The following is a 19305-nucleotide window of genomic DNA, read 5'->3' as shown; positions in this document are numbered from 1 at the left end:
AATGGAAAAATGCAAATATAATTATTAAATATTCTTAATGTATTTTAAAAATCCATGTAACTACTTTGTATTGGACCAACAGTGTCAAAATGTCAAGATTCAAATATGTTTGCAAAACACTAAGCTAGCTATTAGGATGCTAACATTAATAGGTGTACTTAGCACAAGTGTTATTAGCAAGGATGTCCATAAAGAGGGTTAAAAAAAGTGGCAGCCAGTGTTCCCTTTAACATACAATGTGTGGAAAAAATTATTTTGTGCAGCTATGCTGAAATCAATCACAAAAGTATGCACCACAATACCGTGTATTAATTGCAAGAATATATGTAATAGTGACATGCTAAAATATTAGTATATTTCTTAGTTAAATTTTAGAAACTAGAGTATACTCTTAGAAATTATGTCTTCAAGTCATTTGGAACACCTGGAAACTGTCTCCTGCAGGGTTTTTTTTTGGGGGGGGGCAGCAATGCCTTCTCTTTAGGGCTTGGAGAAATGGCTGACCCAAGGTCAGTTAACTCACCTTGTCCTTAAATATCAGTCTCCTAGTTTCTAGCCCACCTCACTACATCAAACTGACTTTATACATACATGCTTACAGATTATAATTTAATATATTAATCAATGATGACAGCATTTAAAATGGTTTCTTTCTTTCTTTTGGGAATTTGATATTGTAATTTAAATAAATAAGAAAAAAGAGACACAAAAATTTACATGCCCCCCCTTACTTTCATTTTTCCCTTCCTTGCTTCTTCTCTGGATGTATTCTGAACAACTAAATTTGAATTATTACAGTTTGAATGTTTTACTAAGTTGACAACAGTCAAAGATCTTGTATAGCCTTAAATTCAAGAAATATTAAACCATTTTGGAGGGAGGTGTTTCTTCAAGCATGGACACTCTGGAGTTGTGCCTCTAGTGGGGGCAATCTTAAGCATTTGGGTGCAACTACAAATGGAGGAAAGGACTGCCAGCCTGCCTACTGTCCTCCTTCAGGAGCTGTCACTCAGTCTATGCCAGGAGTGCATCAAGCCAAGACAGCAAGCTTGCTTAGGACTCCTTGCCAGTTTCAAGCCTGGAGTTTTATGGTGCCTGCATTTATCATTATTATCACTACTTGGGGTAATTTTAATTTTATATATACTCAACTTTTTTCTGTGTGCGTGCACATATGTAGATATTTGAAGGGAGTGTTGAGGTTAGCCAGTAAAATTGAAACCCTGGCCTTTATATAAATATATGTTGTATGTGCAACAAGCAAAAATGGGTAGGGCTCTGATCACACTATTGCAGGCACTATTTGGACATTTTTCTCTCCAAGTCCCCTGAAAATGCCTTTCCTACTTGCACCTTTTCTATTTGCACTGAAAACCTAAAGAAGTCTACATTCAACAATGAAAGCTTTCACAAGATTAAAATTAGGACTAAGTTCCAAAGACAATTTGTGGATGAGCATTTAAATAAACAACAGCTGACTTCCACTATATATCACAAATTGTTGTTGTATAGAAGATACTCAGTTTCCAAAATGCATTTGCTACTTTTGTATATCGCTCTACAAGGGAGATGGTTAGCTGGTCTTTAAGAAACTTCCTGAATGTAGAAACCAACTACATAGTATTTTAGTTTAGAACCTAAAAGCAGGTAAAAAGACCATTAGAATAAAAGTCATAATAAATTTAGGTATTGTACTTTAATCTTCCTTCAGATCAAAATTGAAATCTAAGTCAATACTCATCTCCAATGTTTTATTTAAAAATATGATAAAGATTTTTTTTTTAAATTACAGTTTTTTATCTAATTCTGTTAAACTTTTCACTGGAATTTTAGCTGATTTTTTTCTTATTTAAATAATTAAAGGATATGTTAACTCACAGAAAGCTATTTGGACATCTATGAAATTATAAAAAAATGACCAAATACTTACAAGAAGGTAATTCTATTGAGTACAACTGTGCCACAATAAATACAAATAGTTAGTGACTTATCTTTGGATAAAAAGTATAGCTGAAATTGTATTTTGATGAAAAACAATAGAATGCTATCCTAAAAATGTGGTATTTACAGTGATAATTGCTCAAACTAATAAAACATTTACTAATCTTAAAGAGAAAGCAAGCTGTTTTAAAGTGCTGTCCTCGTAATCCCTTGCCATTCATTATTTGGAGTAGGGCAGATGGAAATTGAAATCTAAAACATCTGGAAGGCATAAGGTTGCCTACTCTTCTATCTTCTATTTAACCTTAGCCAGCTATCAAAAATATATCAAATCTATGCTAAGGTATGGCATAATAAAAAGAGACAGGAACATTTGTGTACTAGAATTTCACTTGAACAAAGTATAATGAAGCATGATAAACCACAGGAACAAAATAATGTTTACATGTTACCTGTTATTCCCTATCTTATCTGTATTACCTTGCTCAGGTTATTAATTTTTTATGTTTAAAAGAAAACACAGTAAATTTTAAACCATTTAAATACAAGTTAAATTTAAATTGCCAGTGTTAGACTCTGGTAACATACAGTTTCTAAAACACTTTAAATATGTCTTTATACATTCTAAAATATTAGAGTAAATTTTCTAAATAATTTCTTAACTCTAACATTTGGAGACATTCTGCACAAAGCTTAATGGATTTTAGTAATCTGATCTCTGTGACTTCTTCCTTTTGGTCTTTCTTTCTTCGTGTTGCAGCAAGAATAATGATAGTATCTGTCACATTCTTTGGATGACTTAAGATAGCCGTGTTCTGAGTTGAGGGCTGAAAATTATGAACTCTTGCTTCTAGAAATGTGATTGTGTGTGTGTGTGTGTGAGAGAGAGAGAGAGAGAGAACTATGTTTTAAAAAGCTTTAGCATTAGAGCACTGCCAGGAGAGCTGAATTTGAAAGCTGGAACTTAAAGTAGCCTTTATCTTTAGTATTTCTTAGATTTTTAATATCTTAGAATTTGCTAGGGTCAAGAGCAGTGGAAAGATGTCTAAAATGAATTTATGAAATGCCAAAGTGAGTTAATTATGAGATATTGTGAAGAATTTTAAATATCTTATATATATATTCACTTGTATAGTTAACAGAGATATTGGTGCTTTAGTAAGTTTAAATTATTTCATAAACTTAGCAAATAGGGAAAATAACTCAAAAAGCATTTTATTCTTCAATTACTTTGCTCTGCTCTGTATAACCTGATTCAATTTTTTGGGTGAATTTGGAATAAAAGTATATTAAGGGAAAGTAATTTACCTAAGATGACACTAAAAAGGTTTTTTTTTCATGACCCATTGGTATATCTTGTTAGGATATGCCCACAATATACATAGAGAAGAAACATAGATATAGATATAAAAATGCCTTTTTCAAAGCAATTTTGTACATATTAGATTTTAATAATGCCTAATAAAGAACTCTTTAAAAAACTCAATCATTATATATTAATTGGATAATATTAAATAATGGAATAAATTTGCTCTGATAATGACTAGTTAACTAAATTATTAACTCTACTATTAACTAATAAATAATAGAGAGAAAAATAGGTCTGCATTTACATATGTGTCCATCTGTCTGCTTTTAGAGTTTTTGTCTTCAATCAGTGGGTGAATTGGTTTTAATCCAAACAGCAGCCTAATTTTTCCCTCAAAATGTACTTTATTTCCTCTTGTTTATTGGTGGGGAGGAGGGATTTCCTTGACAATAGCTAGAACTTAATAGGTCCTTAAGAAATTTCATCTTTGTAACCACATTAGATATAATGTGAGTGGCAGAAAAATCTCCATGGATAATTCTGGGTTAGTAGATTCAGTGTTGCTGAAATCTCTAATCTCAGGTCAGCCTGAAGCAGCAGTGCATACAATCCTGTTGCCTGATGCACCATGAATGAAAATGCTTTCTGTCAGAAACATGTGGTCTCTTCAGTCCGGAGCCTGTGTAAATCCTGTGTAAATAGAAGGAGACTAACAAAGGATGAGCCCCTGCAGCTCAGAGCATTTGGAGCCATTTGGGGGCTGAATTTGCTAAATGCTGCTTATACCGCCTGAAAAGTTGAAGAGAAAGGAGTTTAAATTCCCTTCTTTTTTCTCTTTCTACTCATACCCGGGGGGGAGGGTGTTCAAGGCTAGAAAAACTTGAGGTAAGACTATGAAAACTGTTTTTCAGTGCTCTTTTGAGTATGGAAAAGGTGGGCTGGTTCACCATCCCTTCTCTAATATCAGAAAATCCATTTTCATTTTCCCTTCTATGAATTACACAGAAGAAAACATAATCCAGTTTTTACTCTAAATTAACATATATAGACATTGTAGCATAGCTGATCAGTAAAATAAGTAAACAAATAGTAAATTTGTTTAATTCTCTGCAATAGAATTTTGCAGAGAGAAAGTCCCTCAAGAATATTGATAAAACAAAATTGGGGATCTAGAATTTAACACTTATAACTCAAAATGTTCTGCAAGGAAAATTATTGCTCAAATATATGCTCATATTTTCAGATGACCTTTCTTAGCTATAAGTATAGTTAACTGAGGTGTATAAGAAAATGGAAAAAAAACATATCCAGTAAACCTGAAGTTTTTGTTTTGTCTAAATAGTTTACACTACACCTTATTTTGAACAATTATATTCAATTAGAGTATTTAAGGGAAAAAATAACTCACATTATAATATCCTAACTGAAAATCTATATAATGAGCTAGTAAGTGATGTAATTCTTGGAATAGTGACGTTGAATAGTATCATGGATTATCATGGACCATGTATTTGGGCCTTTTTAAATGAAGGAAGTGTGTTAAATCCACCCAATGTAAACCAATTGCATTTTTTTTTATTTCTATAGTTTAAGCACACAGGCATGCAGAAGGTCATCTGACAGAATGAGCACTGAAAGAATTTTAGAATGACATACGGAAATAAAACCACCATATCTTGTTTCTTCTTAATTCTGCCTAATAATGAAGTACTGATACATTTGGTATGAACGAATCTGACATAGCACCACTGACTGCAGTTTTATATGAGACTGCTGGCTTCTAAACTAAGAATAAATATGTAATGTTTCTTCATGTGAGAACAGCCTTTTCTGCAACAGGTGGCATTTAGAGATCATAGAAACCAAGTGCATAATTCTGTATGGCAAATACAGGTAGTCCCTGACTCACAACAGTTCGTTTAGTGACTGTTCAAAGTTATAACAGCATTGAAAAAAGTAACTTATGACCTTTGCAGCATCCCCATGTTCACATGATCAAAATTCTGATGCTTGGTAACTGACTCATATTTATGACAGTTGCAGTGTCCCGGGGTCATGTGATCACCTTTGTGATCTGACAAGCAAAGTCAATAGAGAAGCCAGATTCACTTAATTACCCTGTTACTGACTTAACATCTGCAGTGATTCACTTAACAACTGTGGCAACAAAGGTCATAAAGTGGAGCAAATTTCACTTAGCAAATGTCTCATCCAGCAACAGAAATTTTGGGCTCAATTATGGTAATATGTCGAGGACCACCTATTCAGTTCCTCATTTTGGATTATCCCACATAATTTTTCAGATGCTTTTGGAAAAAATTACTGAAAATTAATTTCCAGTTTATAATTTCTCTTAGAATTGTTCTATGAATTGCAGTGACTGTTTATGCTGAAAAGATAGGTCTAAATAAAATGCCAAGTAAAGTGCTTATCTAAATAATTGTAATACTCTATTCCTTTTTGTTTCTATTCAAAACTAAGTTTCATTGAATTTAAAAACTTTTTAAACTCTTCATCAAGTTGAGCTTGATTCTTGATAACTTCATGGATATATTTGTGTAATTTTCTTAACAGCAATAGGAAGATGTTTTGCCATAGCTTTTCTCTGGTATGCTTTTTTAAAAAAAAAACTTTTGCACTTTAGTTCTCGTAGGATTGATGCAGCTTATTTGCTTTTTATTTCAAAAGCTATGCTTCTGCAATAAAGACATGAACCTGTTTTTCCTTTTTCCTTAACTTTTTAAACAAATTGCATTATGTTTATATTAATCTGCTCCTGTAGTTAAAACAAATGCGTGTGGTTTCTTCTGTTCTGTATAAAGTTTGGATAGCAGCTTACATGGAAATGATGCAAGTCTGATTATAAAATTAAAATGCAGGATCTTTTTAAACTGTCATTTATAGTATATTCCCAAGAGTGTTGGATATAAATTCTTGTTCAGAGTTCAGGTATCTGTTGTTATTAATTGTTATAATGTTATTTGTCGCATTATTCAATTCACCTTTGGAATTCTAGGCTGTTTTAAGATACCATATAGTGACAGTTCAGAAGTGCAGAATAAGTTGACATTTTTTTTTACCTATTGCAAACTAATGTATAAGTGGCACATAAAACATGCAGACTTAATTTACTAAATTTAAAAAGGATATATTTGCAATATATCAGACAGAATTTATAATTCTTTAGAAAATTTCACACAGGTCAAAAGAATTCAGTTATGACACTAATTATTGTGTTTCTTCTACTAAATATATATAAAAATATAAGTTAAGTGAACAGATATTCAGAAATTACTAACTATATAAGGTGAGGAATAGCTTAAATTGTCTATAGCTTTCTTGGAACAACAGAGGCAAGTAGGACTGGGTTCTTTAAGAAAAATGATCTGATGTAAAGCTCTTTTTATAGTACATACTCACTTTGAAAACAGAACGAAATACAGTTAGAAAACCAATGGGAGATAGTGATGCCAGGAACAGCATTAAATACAATTCTCTATATTTTCCCTCGAGGAAGTACACTGTATAACACAACAGTTATACAGATCTAGGACAAGATTGACAGCTTTGTGCATTGCTGCTGGGGTGGTGGTGATGCAAAATACCTAACATGAAATGCAACATATAAGCAAACCTTCTGGGGGCATGGATCATCCATTCCTAGAAGATTCCTGAGGTTTGTGGACGTTGAAAGTGTATGAATATCTTTCTAGGAATGAAAGTTCAGTCTCTCTTATACACATGCACATATATGTGTGCACATGTGCACCCACAAATTCATAAACCTATCCTTTTAGGGCAGTGTTTCTCAACCTTGACAATTTTAAGGCATGTGGACTTCAACTCCCAGAATTCCACAGCCAGTAATTGCTGGCTGTGGAATTCTGGGAGTTGAAGTCCACATGCCTTAAAATTGTCAAGGTTGAGAAACACTGTTTTAGGGAATGTTTTTTTAATTACTACCTTTGGAAATCCATGTTCTCTGTATTTTTTTTTTTACAGTGGGTTAAAAAAGAGTAGGAAGTGAATAATGTACAGAACTAACCTGTTTTACAACATTAAGTAAAAATGTTAGTAATATTTTCAAGTTTAGAACTTTGTACATGCAGAGATAATATTCAGCAACTCAGACACAGACTTAAATATTAGTTTAAAAAGCGATGAATGTCAGGAAGTTAAGTAGACCTTCAGTTTGCAATTATGTTTCTGTATCAAACACTGAGAACCTCGGGTTTTTGTTTCATTGCTTGTTTTGTTTTTTGCTTTGTTTTTTGGTTAATGTAAAGTTTGTTTAGGCATAATAGGATTTATTGAAAGAGATATATGCCTTTTTCATAATAATTTACAGCTCATCAACTTTGGACTCAATGCAATTCTACTTTTGAACTTGTTATAAGGTGTAGCTCCAGTTATTGATTTTAATTTTAATGGAATATAAAATCAAAATGTTCTGCTAAATATTTCTTCATTTATACTGCTAAATATCTCTTCATTTATAGTGCAGCTGTCAGGTTTACGCTTTACCATGACAGAGTGACTATCCCTATTAAAAATCAGTTATTGATGCCTGTAGAATTTTAATTGTTATTTTGTTTCCAATATCTAATTTTGTTCTTGTGTAAATAGTTTGTGTGTGTGTGTGTTAAGTTAAACCCATTACTAACAATTAATTTATAATAGTTTACAGTTCAGAAAAGTAAATGTTAGCCAAGTTTAACTAGAGGAATCTGAATCAGGCTGTGTAATCACCTCTTAATAAAATTTTTAAAACTAAAGTACAATCTTGGTAATTTTGAAGGTCTAAGTTTTGCTTTAAATAACATCACCAAAATCTCCTTGAGTGCACACACACACAATCATTGGCCTACAGAGAAACAGTGCATATGTACATTCTCATAATTTTGGAGTGTTTTTATGTCTGTCTGAGAAAAGGAAAAAAGTTAAGGAAGTATTCTTTTCTATCTGTAGCCATTATCTGCATGCATACATAGATTTTTAGTGAAGACAAAGATATCTTTATCTAGACAATGGATAGGCCTACTGATTTCAAACTTGCACTTTTGCCGTACATTGCATTTGCTCCTCCATCTCTGGATACTGTTTTTCAAAATTGCCTGAGGCTACAGTACAGCACCTCAGATCCCCAAGGCCCATTGCCTGGCTCCTAATAGCCACTCTCCATCTGTGTCATATGAACAGCTGATGAGATAGCTCCAGTCTCTGTATTTTGGGAGCACATTCACCCAGGTTAAAATGCTGGGGTTGCCAAGGAGCAGTCAGAAGCCATTAATGTTGTGAAAATTTGCCTTGCAGCAGTTCCTTGGCATTGTGGAATTGCTATGACTGTAAAAGGATTTATGCTTATGGACGCATAGATGTAGGGTGGTGGGCTACTAGGGGAAAAAAAAAATCTAAAATAGCATTTTTCCAAAGTAGATAGCTGTAGATGGTCTGATGTCTTTTCCTTAGATTGCTCTTCAACCTTTTTATTTACCTTTTTATTTGCCATAAGTCAGAGAGAGAGAGAGAGAGAGAGAGAGAGAGAGAGAGAAAGAGAAAGAGAGAAAGAGAGAGACCCCTTTGGCAGATGGAAGGGAACTACTCAGCCTTGCGGCAGGGTGGTTGTAATGAAATGGCCTGTCATTCTGTAAATAGTGAGGACCATCTTTTCTATGTGATGGGAGATATCACATTGCAGTTAAAATGGGAATGTCAATAAAATTAATCTTCCAGTTCTTTGCTCAGGATTTTTTTTTGTTTCTTTTCTTAAATAGGGTTAGATGGTTGCAACCCTTATGCATTCATGCATGTATGCTTAAGACATACCAAAGAAAAGGTGTGTGAGTAATACCAATAAAAGAGAAATAAAATTTAAAGTTTGGAGGAAAATAGTCTGTATAGCAGTAATGCATTTAATTTAACAGTGCTAAAGAGCTAGAAGAGGCAATAGGAATTAGTTTGTGGGTCTGTAGCATTCCTCAGGAAGCCATGAAGCCTCTGACTCAGGCTACATTGAGCACAGAGTTTATTGTTTTAGGCTTTCTTGGACAAGGTTTTTACTTAGCATGGGATTTATGGCATTTACTGCTAATGAATGTCTATTCTTAAATTACAAAACCACCGTCTCAGTGCAATTCCCAGATGTCCTTCCAGGACCTCAGCTTCTTAAACACCAGCAGGGAGCATAAACTCTCCACTTCTCTGTTTTCCTCTTTCGTGTGGCTCCGGGCTAATGATGTGTAAGGAAAACACAGCAATCTATAAAGTCTCAGTGCTGTCCCAGTATTCTTCATTTATTTTGCATTTGATTATGCCACAAGTCAGATCTTGTTTCTTTCTTTTTTTTAAGAGTTATTAGTTCAAATATTAATGTAGGAATATGGCATATATTGCTGCTCTTGATTGATGCCTTCCGAAAAACAGGAAGACGTGCTCGTATGAATTTTAAGAAAGTAGGGGTCCTGCAATGCCTTGCCAGAAGAGTTTTTCAGATACATAATTTAGATGCCCTCCAGGCATGCTTTCAAGGCATTTTTGCTGGAGGGCAAGAAAAAATAACTATGACTGTTAAAAGTAAATGATTTTTTGCTAATGCACAATTAATGCCAGGGAAAACCACTGAAGAGAAAGATGTTGATGGAAAGTTCTGATTAAGTAAGCGCCCTACCTTGATGTACATCTTTTTTTGTTTTAGAAATAGGATAATAATCATTGATGCAGACACAAAAGGTTTTCATGTTTTGCAAAAACCATTCAGGATCATGCTAGATATGTTTATGTTTGCAGACTTACATGTACAAGCTTACATCCATGCATGCATTATAGGAAGATGAGAGCCTATAGGGAAGGGATGAGCTGATAATATGTTACATTCATTGAACAGTAAAATACTTATTGTCACCTATGCAGAGGGTTCAAAATACATAGACCACAGAACATTTAACTTGAGGGTTGCAAGGAATGCATTTATAGCAAATAGGTTTTCTCGTGGTAGATTTTCAGTTTGTATCCTATAACTTACAAAGAGATATTGTACTATGTAAAATATACATCTATAATTGAATTAATGGTCTGTGCATGTATGCGGTATAAAATTAATATTTGGATGGACAATGGTTTCTAACTTTTTGTATTTGCATCAAAATTATATTTAATAAGACATTAAAATACTGGATATTTTCATATATGAATAACAGTTCATTAGTGCTTGAGTAGTTAATCTGATTAATAAAATGGGTTTACAGTGGTTGTTTATTGTCTCTTGTCATATTTCTTTTTCTTTTAGGGGATGGTTTAGACAACAGTGTAGCGTCTCCCGGCACAGGTGATGATGATGATCCAGACAAGGATAAAAAGCGTCAAAAGAAAAGAGGAATCTTCCCCAAAGTAGCAACAAATATCATGAGAGCGTGGCTTTTCCAACATCTCACAGTAAGTGGACTTTTAAAGAATTTTAAAGAATTCTATTGAACAAAAGTCCTTTTTCAGAATTTGAAATCTATTCACTTATTACTTTAATATAAAAAAAACTTGATTTTTGCCATTGGGCCTGGGAATCTCATGGGAGCCCTGTGAAATGTTCCATTGTGCATAAGTTTAAAAAGCACTCTCCCTTGATTTTTTCTTATTATATAATTTGTAACTCTTTTTATTGTACAGGTAGTCTTAATTTAGTGATTTGGGAAAGCAACTGTGTTGTTAAGCAAAGTGATTGCTATGTGAAACATCTTTTACAATTCTAATTCACTTTACTTAGCTCACAGACCTGCAAAGGTTGCAAATGCGAGTCTTGGTTGCAAAGTTTCTTTTTCATCATTGTTGTAACTATGAATGTTTGCTGAATGAGGTAGTCGCTAAATGAGGACTACTTACATTTAATGGGTTTTGTTTTAATTAGGTTGATTATTTTGTTTTATTTTTTTTAATTTTGGGCGCTACTTTGAGTCATAAACACGAGATGTGAGGCTGTATAAATTCAATAAATAAAACAGAGTAAAATGTATTAAGGTATTATAAGTTGATATTTTACTGTGATGTAAATTTTAGAGTGATATGTGTGTATAATATATGAATGATCTCAAGTAAAAAATACAATGAAAAATAACAATTAATTTTGGTGTCTTTTGCAAACAGTTTAAATCTATAGAGTACCCAATCAGGTACCTTCCACATGTGCCGGCCTTTATTTTCTATGATTCTTAGCATATCTGGAAGACACCAACTTGGAGAACGTTGGTTTTCAGTCAGAGATTTCACACGCATGCATACAGAGAAAATATATGGTCATGAGTGAAGGATCAGCCAAGCTTAAATACCTTTTCAAGAGTTATTGTGAACCAAGCAGTTCTGTGATATCATTGATGTTATTTAATGTGAGTTTCAGATCTTCACAGAATTAAACGGATGTGATTAGTCCCTAGACTAGACCTTCAGAATGGTGGTATTATACTCATTTTGGAATGTACAATACTTTTGTATGTATATTCCAAATATACAGAAAATCTATTTGTTTTGTATCAAGGATATACTTTTTAATAATTTCTCAATCCTGTCTGTTTAAATTGCTCTTTTAATCTCATATTTTAAAAGCTAGCCATAATGACTTTAGGGGAAACTGATTAAAAATGGGCAAAGGAATATTTTAATAGCCACCTATGCTCTTTGCAACTGGTATTTTGAGATGGTATTTTGTTTACTGTTACCATTTAGACATGAAAATATGTATCTTCAGAAGTAATAGTCACTTAATTTTACATGGAAATAGAACATTATCAATTTGTGATACTTTCCACCTGTGAGGACTAATAATTTAAAAGAAAGCCCATGCTGAACTATCACAATGATAAGTGCTTATAATTATCAACTTATATCAACTTATAATTATAGGTAGTCCTTGACTTACAACCACATTTGGAGCTCTAAATTTCTGTTGCTAAACAGGACAGTTGTTAAGTGAGTTTTGCCTCATTTAACAAACATTCTTGCCACAGTTGTTAAATGTAAAATGTAAGAACATTATTATCAAACTAAGGTGAATTGATCTAGCCTAAAGGATCAGGATTACTCCAAATAGCCAGCATCTCTGCTAGAATAGTGGTTATTTTTGCCTTCCAGCTATGGCCATTCCAAAGGTCAGGTGCCCCATAGTACCCAGTTGGCTCAGAGGAATTAGACAGAACATGAGTCTCTGGGCTGATTACTTAACCAAAGACAAAATAATGAGTCCTAAGCAAATACTGACTAATTGAAAGGGCTGTAAATCCATTACATATTGGTCAGGGATAATCAGGAGTATTTAATCACTTTTATCTATTCAAGAGCACTGAAGCTGCAACAGCAAAGCCCTGAACCTTGCCATGTGCTTATTATTCTCATCATTATCAAAATTACTTCACAGCTGTTCTTTGCTACATCACCTCAGCTGGAGATTTACTAACCTGTAAAATGTTTTTAATTTGGAAGTTGAGTGTAACGGGAATGATTTTTTTTAATGTTAAGGAAGTGGTTTGAAGAGCAGCACAATGATAAAGAAAAAAAATGGAGGCTATGAGTACATTCTTTCAGTTCACTTAAGCTTGATGTTAATTTCTCTCACTAAATCTTCTACATCATTTCTATGGATTTCTCCACTGCTTTTTGTTCTAAATGGCTGTGTGAAAAGTGTTCAGCTCATGCTTTCTTAGAAGCATTTGTGTAGAATGTAGAAGCATTTGTGTATATTGTATTTTGAATATCATTTTCCAGGACATTATTTAGTCTTGAAATTCTGTGCTTTTCCCCCCCAAAACTCACTTTAAATGACTTAAAGAAATTTATGACTTAAAGAAAATCAGAAGCTTTGATGAGGATGACCTTTGAATAAGTTTTTTTAAAAATACCATCTAATGAGTTTATAGATGTCAAAGAATGTACTATCTCATAATTCTCCAGCTTCAGAATCATAGTGCAGACCTCTGATTAGTGAATTGAAAATTCAAAAGAAGTTTGCCCTAAATGCATGTAGAGGAGGGGGAAAAAAATTGTCCTCTTATATAGTGCCTCATTTCATTATTTTTTTTTCTTTTTGGCTCTCAAGCAATGTAGTTCTTTCAAAATATATTTTTTCTCCAATCATAAAAATAAATGTTAATTTTTATAAACACTATTTCAGAGAAAATTTATTATAAAAACAGCTTCTAATTTTAAACCTTTTCTGTTCATTACTTCTCTAACCTTATTTCAAATAGGTTGGTCCACTCTTTTGTGCTGTGTGACCTATTCTTCTATTACAATAATCTTACAATGTACCCTTTTCGCTCATTCTTTAAAGAAGAAACTAATTGAATTATCTCATTATTTTAATTTGTTAAGCAAATGTATTTTACATCCCAGGATGTGTTCTTAAAGAAGGGGCTGCTAAGGCTTTGCCCCTTGAATGGCCCATTGGTGCATTTTGACATTCATGCATTCTCATTAATGAAAGGAACATAAAAGGACTCTGGCTGTATTTTTTTTTTCAAACACCCAACTAGTATGGAACAACTTTTTCCATAACCCACAGGGGTCCCTCTACATATGTTCTCAACTGCAAGCTATTGTCACCTATTTTGAATACCTGAAAAGGACAAATAAAATACTAAAGGCCAACTGTAGCAATTGTTAGTTTCAATATGACAAAAATCATTAACCTCTTCTTGGCCTGGCAGGCAAAGTACTGAGAAAAACTCTTAAGCCACAAAACATTTTTGTATGTGGAATATTTTATCAGGTACAGATATACATACATACATACACACACATTAACAATACTTAGTGCAATAAATATTATACAATGCAATTAAAACTTTATTGTACTACTGTATATTAACAAAAGTTTTTGAAACTTGATTAGAATTCTTCATAAATTAATTTGACCTGTTGTCATTAACTTTTCATAATGTTATCTCCTGATTATAAATACTACAGTTCCACAATCCTACTTTTGGAACAACTTCAGAAATACAAATGGTAGGCTATATGCAAAACTTTTTTTATACAAATATCCTCTGCTTCCATTATAATCCAACCATATTCTTATTATGCAATTGGGAACTGCCTTGTGTATGGTATTACAATAGTACAGGAAGATGAAAGGATCTGAGGATGAATTGCTTGGAAGCATACTTGCTTATTCTGGATAATATCCAGTGTTTGAGTGGGTAAAGGAAATCCTAACATGGTACTATAAGCTTTTCAGAAGTACATAAAGATTATGATATCAGAAAGGTAAACCTGACATTAAGGCTGTTGTTACTTAACTTCAAAGAGAGTTAAAGAAAAGGAACAGCAAGAAATCTGACCCGTGCAAGGTTTATACACAGCCTTGGAAAGCTATTTTTTTTTTTCTTCCATGCCAAACAGCCCCTTAGTACACTCAATTAGTCTTTCAGTCATCTCTGTTTTCCTCTCTCAAGTGCTCTCCTCTGCAAATAACATATTTGATCATAGAATGAAAACAGGAAGTATTTGTGTATAAAGATACCTCTTGCTCACATTGGTATTAGGCTGAAAGTTTTCTTATCGTAGCAGCCACAGAAAAACTTATTGCATGATGTAAAACTGTTTTCAAGATAAATGTACATAATCAGAACTGGCAGCAGTTGCAAAGGAAGGAACTATGTAAGTTTATGATTTTTTTACTTTTAGTCATCTGAGATGAGAATTGCACATTGATTCCATTCAGTCTTATTTCCCTTTTAGAAGTATCTTATATAGAATTTAGATTTAAACTCAGATTAATACATTTTAATTTTTTAAAAGAAAGATTTTTATCCATTCACTTTAATTTACCATATAAATAGTTTTTGCATGGTTTATTAAACTTAAATGTTTATTTTTATTACCATTTACAAAGAGCAGTTGTGGTTTGTTCTAATTATAAGTCTGTAAATCATTTAATATTGTGAGATCTCTGTGTTGCTCACAATTGCTTCCTGAATTGTAGTTTAAAACACTTGTTATTCAGTTATTCTGAAACACTGAGATATGAAAGAATAAACTCCAGTAGGAAATGTCCATAAATGGAGTTGACCAAGGGCATAATTGATACTATTAACTGTTCTGTTCTGAATAATATTAACTGGTTAATACATAGAACCTGAGCCTCTATCATAAAACTGCAGGCTGCGGTGTTTTCAATCAAAATAGAGGTGGAAGGAATATTATTAAAGATAAGTGCATCATCTTATTAATTTGTCTTTAGATGATTATTCATATCAAAGCCAGCAATCAGTACATGATAATCAAGCTATCTTGTTTTTCTTTGGAATGTAGCCAAACAAGTTTCTTCTACCAGAAGTTCTCCCCGTGCAAGCTTTTTTAAACTGATGTTTTAAAGGGTAGAGATTTGTTTCTCTATCTGGCTAATTATGTGCAATCAAGTTGGTATAGACCAGGGATGTCAAACTGCCAGCCCATGGACAGGTTGCATCATGCTGAGGCTGCGCCCACCCCAGCTCTGGCAATGCAAAAAAAGTCATGATACAACGCGACACATCACGTGATGTGATGAGTTTAACACGCGTGGTATAGACTCTTAACAACTATATAAATAAATTTTTTCCAGCAGGATCTGTCCCCAGTTGTAATGGTACAATGTTGCTGTATGAAACCATTAATCTTGCTGTTAATTGTTCTCTTTCCACATTTCCAAGCATTAAGCATTATAGATTTTTACAGAGAACTAACTTTTCAAATAATGGATCCAAAGTGTGATACTTTGAGATTGGTCTTTGTGCTTTGAGTGAGAACTTTAAGTTGATTTGTTCCATGATCCATTTGTTTAGTTTCTTGGCTTTCCATGATATTCTTAAGAGCTTTCACAACTATCAGATTCAAAAGTATTAATATTCTTTCTATCCTGCTCCTTTAAAGTTCAACTTTGGCTTCCATAGGATGTCACAAGAGAAAAACATTGCTTGTACAATTCTGATCTTTTTAGGTATAGACACATTTCCAACATTTGAATATTTTTTGGCAAAGCTTTCATTGCTGCCTTACCAAGGAGTAGAGGGATTATAGTAATTAACAACACTGGAAAATTCACAGTGGGTATATATGACAGAAAATGGCACTGATCTTTCCTACAAACTTCATCAACTTCTGAGTAAAGGATTGTGCATCCTATGATTTCTTGCTTATGGAAATCTATAAGCGCATAGAAAAAGTGTGAGTTATTTTAGCATTTTTAATTTTAATGAAACAAAGGAGAGGCCACACTGAGATGCATGTGGAGACGAATCTAGAGGCTTCATGTAAGAACTAATTTGGGGTGCATTATAAAGTTACCTAAATCTATATTAATGTATTTTTAAATTACAAGAAGGTAATTATTAAATGAAACAATCTTTCATCCCATTTGATAATTGGTTTTTATCTGGTAATGAATGAGGTAAAAACTGCCTCAAAAGTCATGTTAAATGCCAAAACAAACTAATTTTCAGTGGTCCATGCTAATGAATCCAGCATACTCATATAAAATGAGATTTTCCCAAAGCCACAATGTTTGCATAGTTGCCTTTGGAACTTAACAGTTTCATATAAGGAGAAGAAGCTACTGGGAAAGAAGTGACATGTAAGATTTAATCCTATTTCTGATAGTGTTCAAAGAAGAATTGAGACTGTGATGGACTTAGAAACTGATCACCATGTTTGAGCATTTTCTCAGGGTCATTCAAGTTCTGATTAGATTAATCCAATACCTCTTGTTTTACTGTGGAACAGAGTATGTGAGTAGCATTGTCTAAGGCTAATGAATTCAAGAGATTTCAAAGAATGTTTATTATGGTAAATAACAAGCATACAAAGATCTGATCAGGAAGTGGTTTCAGATCGCCCAGTAAAATTATTAAAGAAATTGTCTCTTAGTTTCACATTGTTACAAAGGAAGCCAATGGGGAAAAAAAAACAAAGCATAGTGCAGTTGATCATCCCAAATTGTCCAAAACTAATTCCCTTTTTAAGAACATAGGAGATAGAAAAATGAAACAAATACTGTAATAAAAAATCCCAAAATTATGTGTGCATAATTTTAAGGTCACTTTAGAATCAAAAACTTATGAGTTTTATTGGTATGGTATTGAAGGGAGAATACAAAGCATATTTTGATAGCCATAAAATGTGGGGCTAGGTGGATCTAGAGTGAGGACATCATGAAGTAGAAATGCTCACATAGAGTAACTTCATTGCTTTGAAATAGTGGATTGCCTAGAAAAGGATAGACTAAGCTGTTGATGACATACTGAATGTTTTACTAATATTTAATTAAAAATTCATTTTTAAAACTTTTCTATATACTTCTAAAACTCTCCTTCTGTTTGTAACTGTTAATTGGGCAAATAGTGCATTATGGGGCAAAATCTTTTGAATCAAGGTAAATCTAATGGGCTAACATCTGAAATCTGGGACTCATTACTCCCATGGGTTGTGTATAAAGATACAAATATCTTCCTGTAATCTTCAATTCCTCCATTACATTGATTTCCAGGAATTAATTTGAGGACAACCAACTTCCATCCTAGCATTAGATATGGTTTTAGAATTGTTTCTGGGATTCTTTTGAATGGAAGATGTTTGAGGAAGATTTTGGCATTTTCAGATAGCTTCTATGAAAACAGATTAAGAAAATGGTACCACAACAAGAAACCTCCCAGTGAGAGGTTAATTCATATATACAGATTTTACTTATATTTCTGTTTTATTCTAAATATTTTCTACTCTATATGCAAATTGCTGAATATATAAATTTCTGTCAAAGGCTGGAACAGTTGTTTTACAAGTTCGCATAACCTAACTTTATTTTTTCCTTTTGTTATTATTTGCTGAATGCTAATCACTGAGATTTTAATAAATTGGAATATCTAAATATCTTTTAGGCCTGTATATTTTGAAGTTAGTATTTCAAAAGCATGCTCTCTACTAGATGTCCAAGAACTGTCTCACTTCATTGGCTTCCTCAGTATCATGTTAAAATCTCTATGCTGTATTAATTTGGTGTGTAATCCAAAACCATTGAACATTTTACAATTGAATTTTTATGATATATTACAATAAAAATTAGTCTGCTATACAGCTATCTACTATATTACTCTCAAATCCAAGATGCTTTTTGAGGATAAATATCTATGTAAATTGTATCAGGAAAAATAGTGTAATTTTAAATACTGTATTGATTTCTCTACTGGGAAAAAATGCAAATTTTTTACAAATAAAATTTATATAAGTTTACCTGGATTTAATTTAGTTTGAGGAAATGATGTGATAATATTTAGAATAACATTTGATTCATGTTTATGGTATACCTGACTTCAATATTTCTAATTATCTATAAAACTGTATAAAAATACCATTTTGTCATTTATGTATAATTTACATTAATTATATACGTATTCCATAGTGTATTTAAAAAATTGCCAGGTTTTCAGAGATAATTCTTGACTTATTTTAATTGCTTCAGCTTCTACAAAGAGTCTAGATACTAGTGCAGCAGAGTATTAGTGAAATGACCAAATGTCTAAAGATCTCTACATGTATCTCATAAGGGGTATATTAATGACATTTGGTCATTGTAGTTTCTCTGAAAGTTGAAATAAGCAGTTTGGTCTGGGTGGTTAAAATACCAGGCTACAAAGCAGAGACTGAATTCTAGTCCCTTCTTACATATGTAATCTGGGTGGGTGACTTTAGGCCACCAACCAACCTTACAGGGTTGTGGATGTGGGAAGAATAGGAGGAGCCACAACTCCTCTTTGCAGCTCATTAAAGCGGCTATTTTGGTCAGACTTCTTTGCCTGTCTGAAAAGAGATGTGGCTAACTTAATGAATATCAGGAAAGGTGCTACACTTGTATTACTTAAAGTACTTCTTTCAAATCTTTTTGAAACATGAATGAGCCTATTTTATATATATTTAGTTAAGGAAATTAAAAGCTTCCCAACTTATAATTTGTGATTGTAGGCAGCATACATCAACAAAAACTAATATAAACACAAAATAACGAAGCAGTTACCTACATACACTGTTTTCCCAAAAGTAAGTCC

General features: G+C 32.9%; 1 protein-coding gene across 5 annotated transcripts in view; it reads left to right on the top strand.

Moving 5' to 3' along the window:
* MEIS2 (Meis homeobox 2) overlaps positions 1-19305 on the top strand; it is a 243218-nt gene that overhangs the window by 55786 nt on the left and 168127 nt on the right. For all 5 annotated transcript variants that reach the window (XM_039347330.1, XM_039347328.1, XM_039347326.1 and 2 more), the window contains one exon: positions 10536-10681. In XM_039347330.1, the coding sequence (XP_039203264.1) occupies positions 10536-10681 (146 nt within the window). The remainder of the gene's footprint in view (positions 1-10535; positions 10682-19305) is intronic.

The sequence above is a fragment of the Crotalus tigris genome, unplaced genomic scaffold, assembly GCF_016545835.1.
Source record: "Crotalus tigris isolate CLP2741 ecotype Arizona unplaced genomic scaffold, ASM1654583v1 scf7180000018064.1731613, whole genome shotgun sequence".
Classification (NCBI taxonomy): Eukaryota; Metazoa; Chordata; class Lepidosauria; order Squamata; family Viperidae; genus Crotalus; species Crotalus tigris.
The sequence above is the reverse complement of the archived record's forward strand: the minus strand, read 5'-3'. Positions and strand labels throughout refer to the sequence as shown.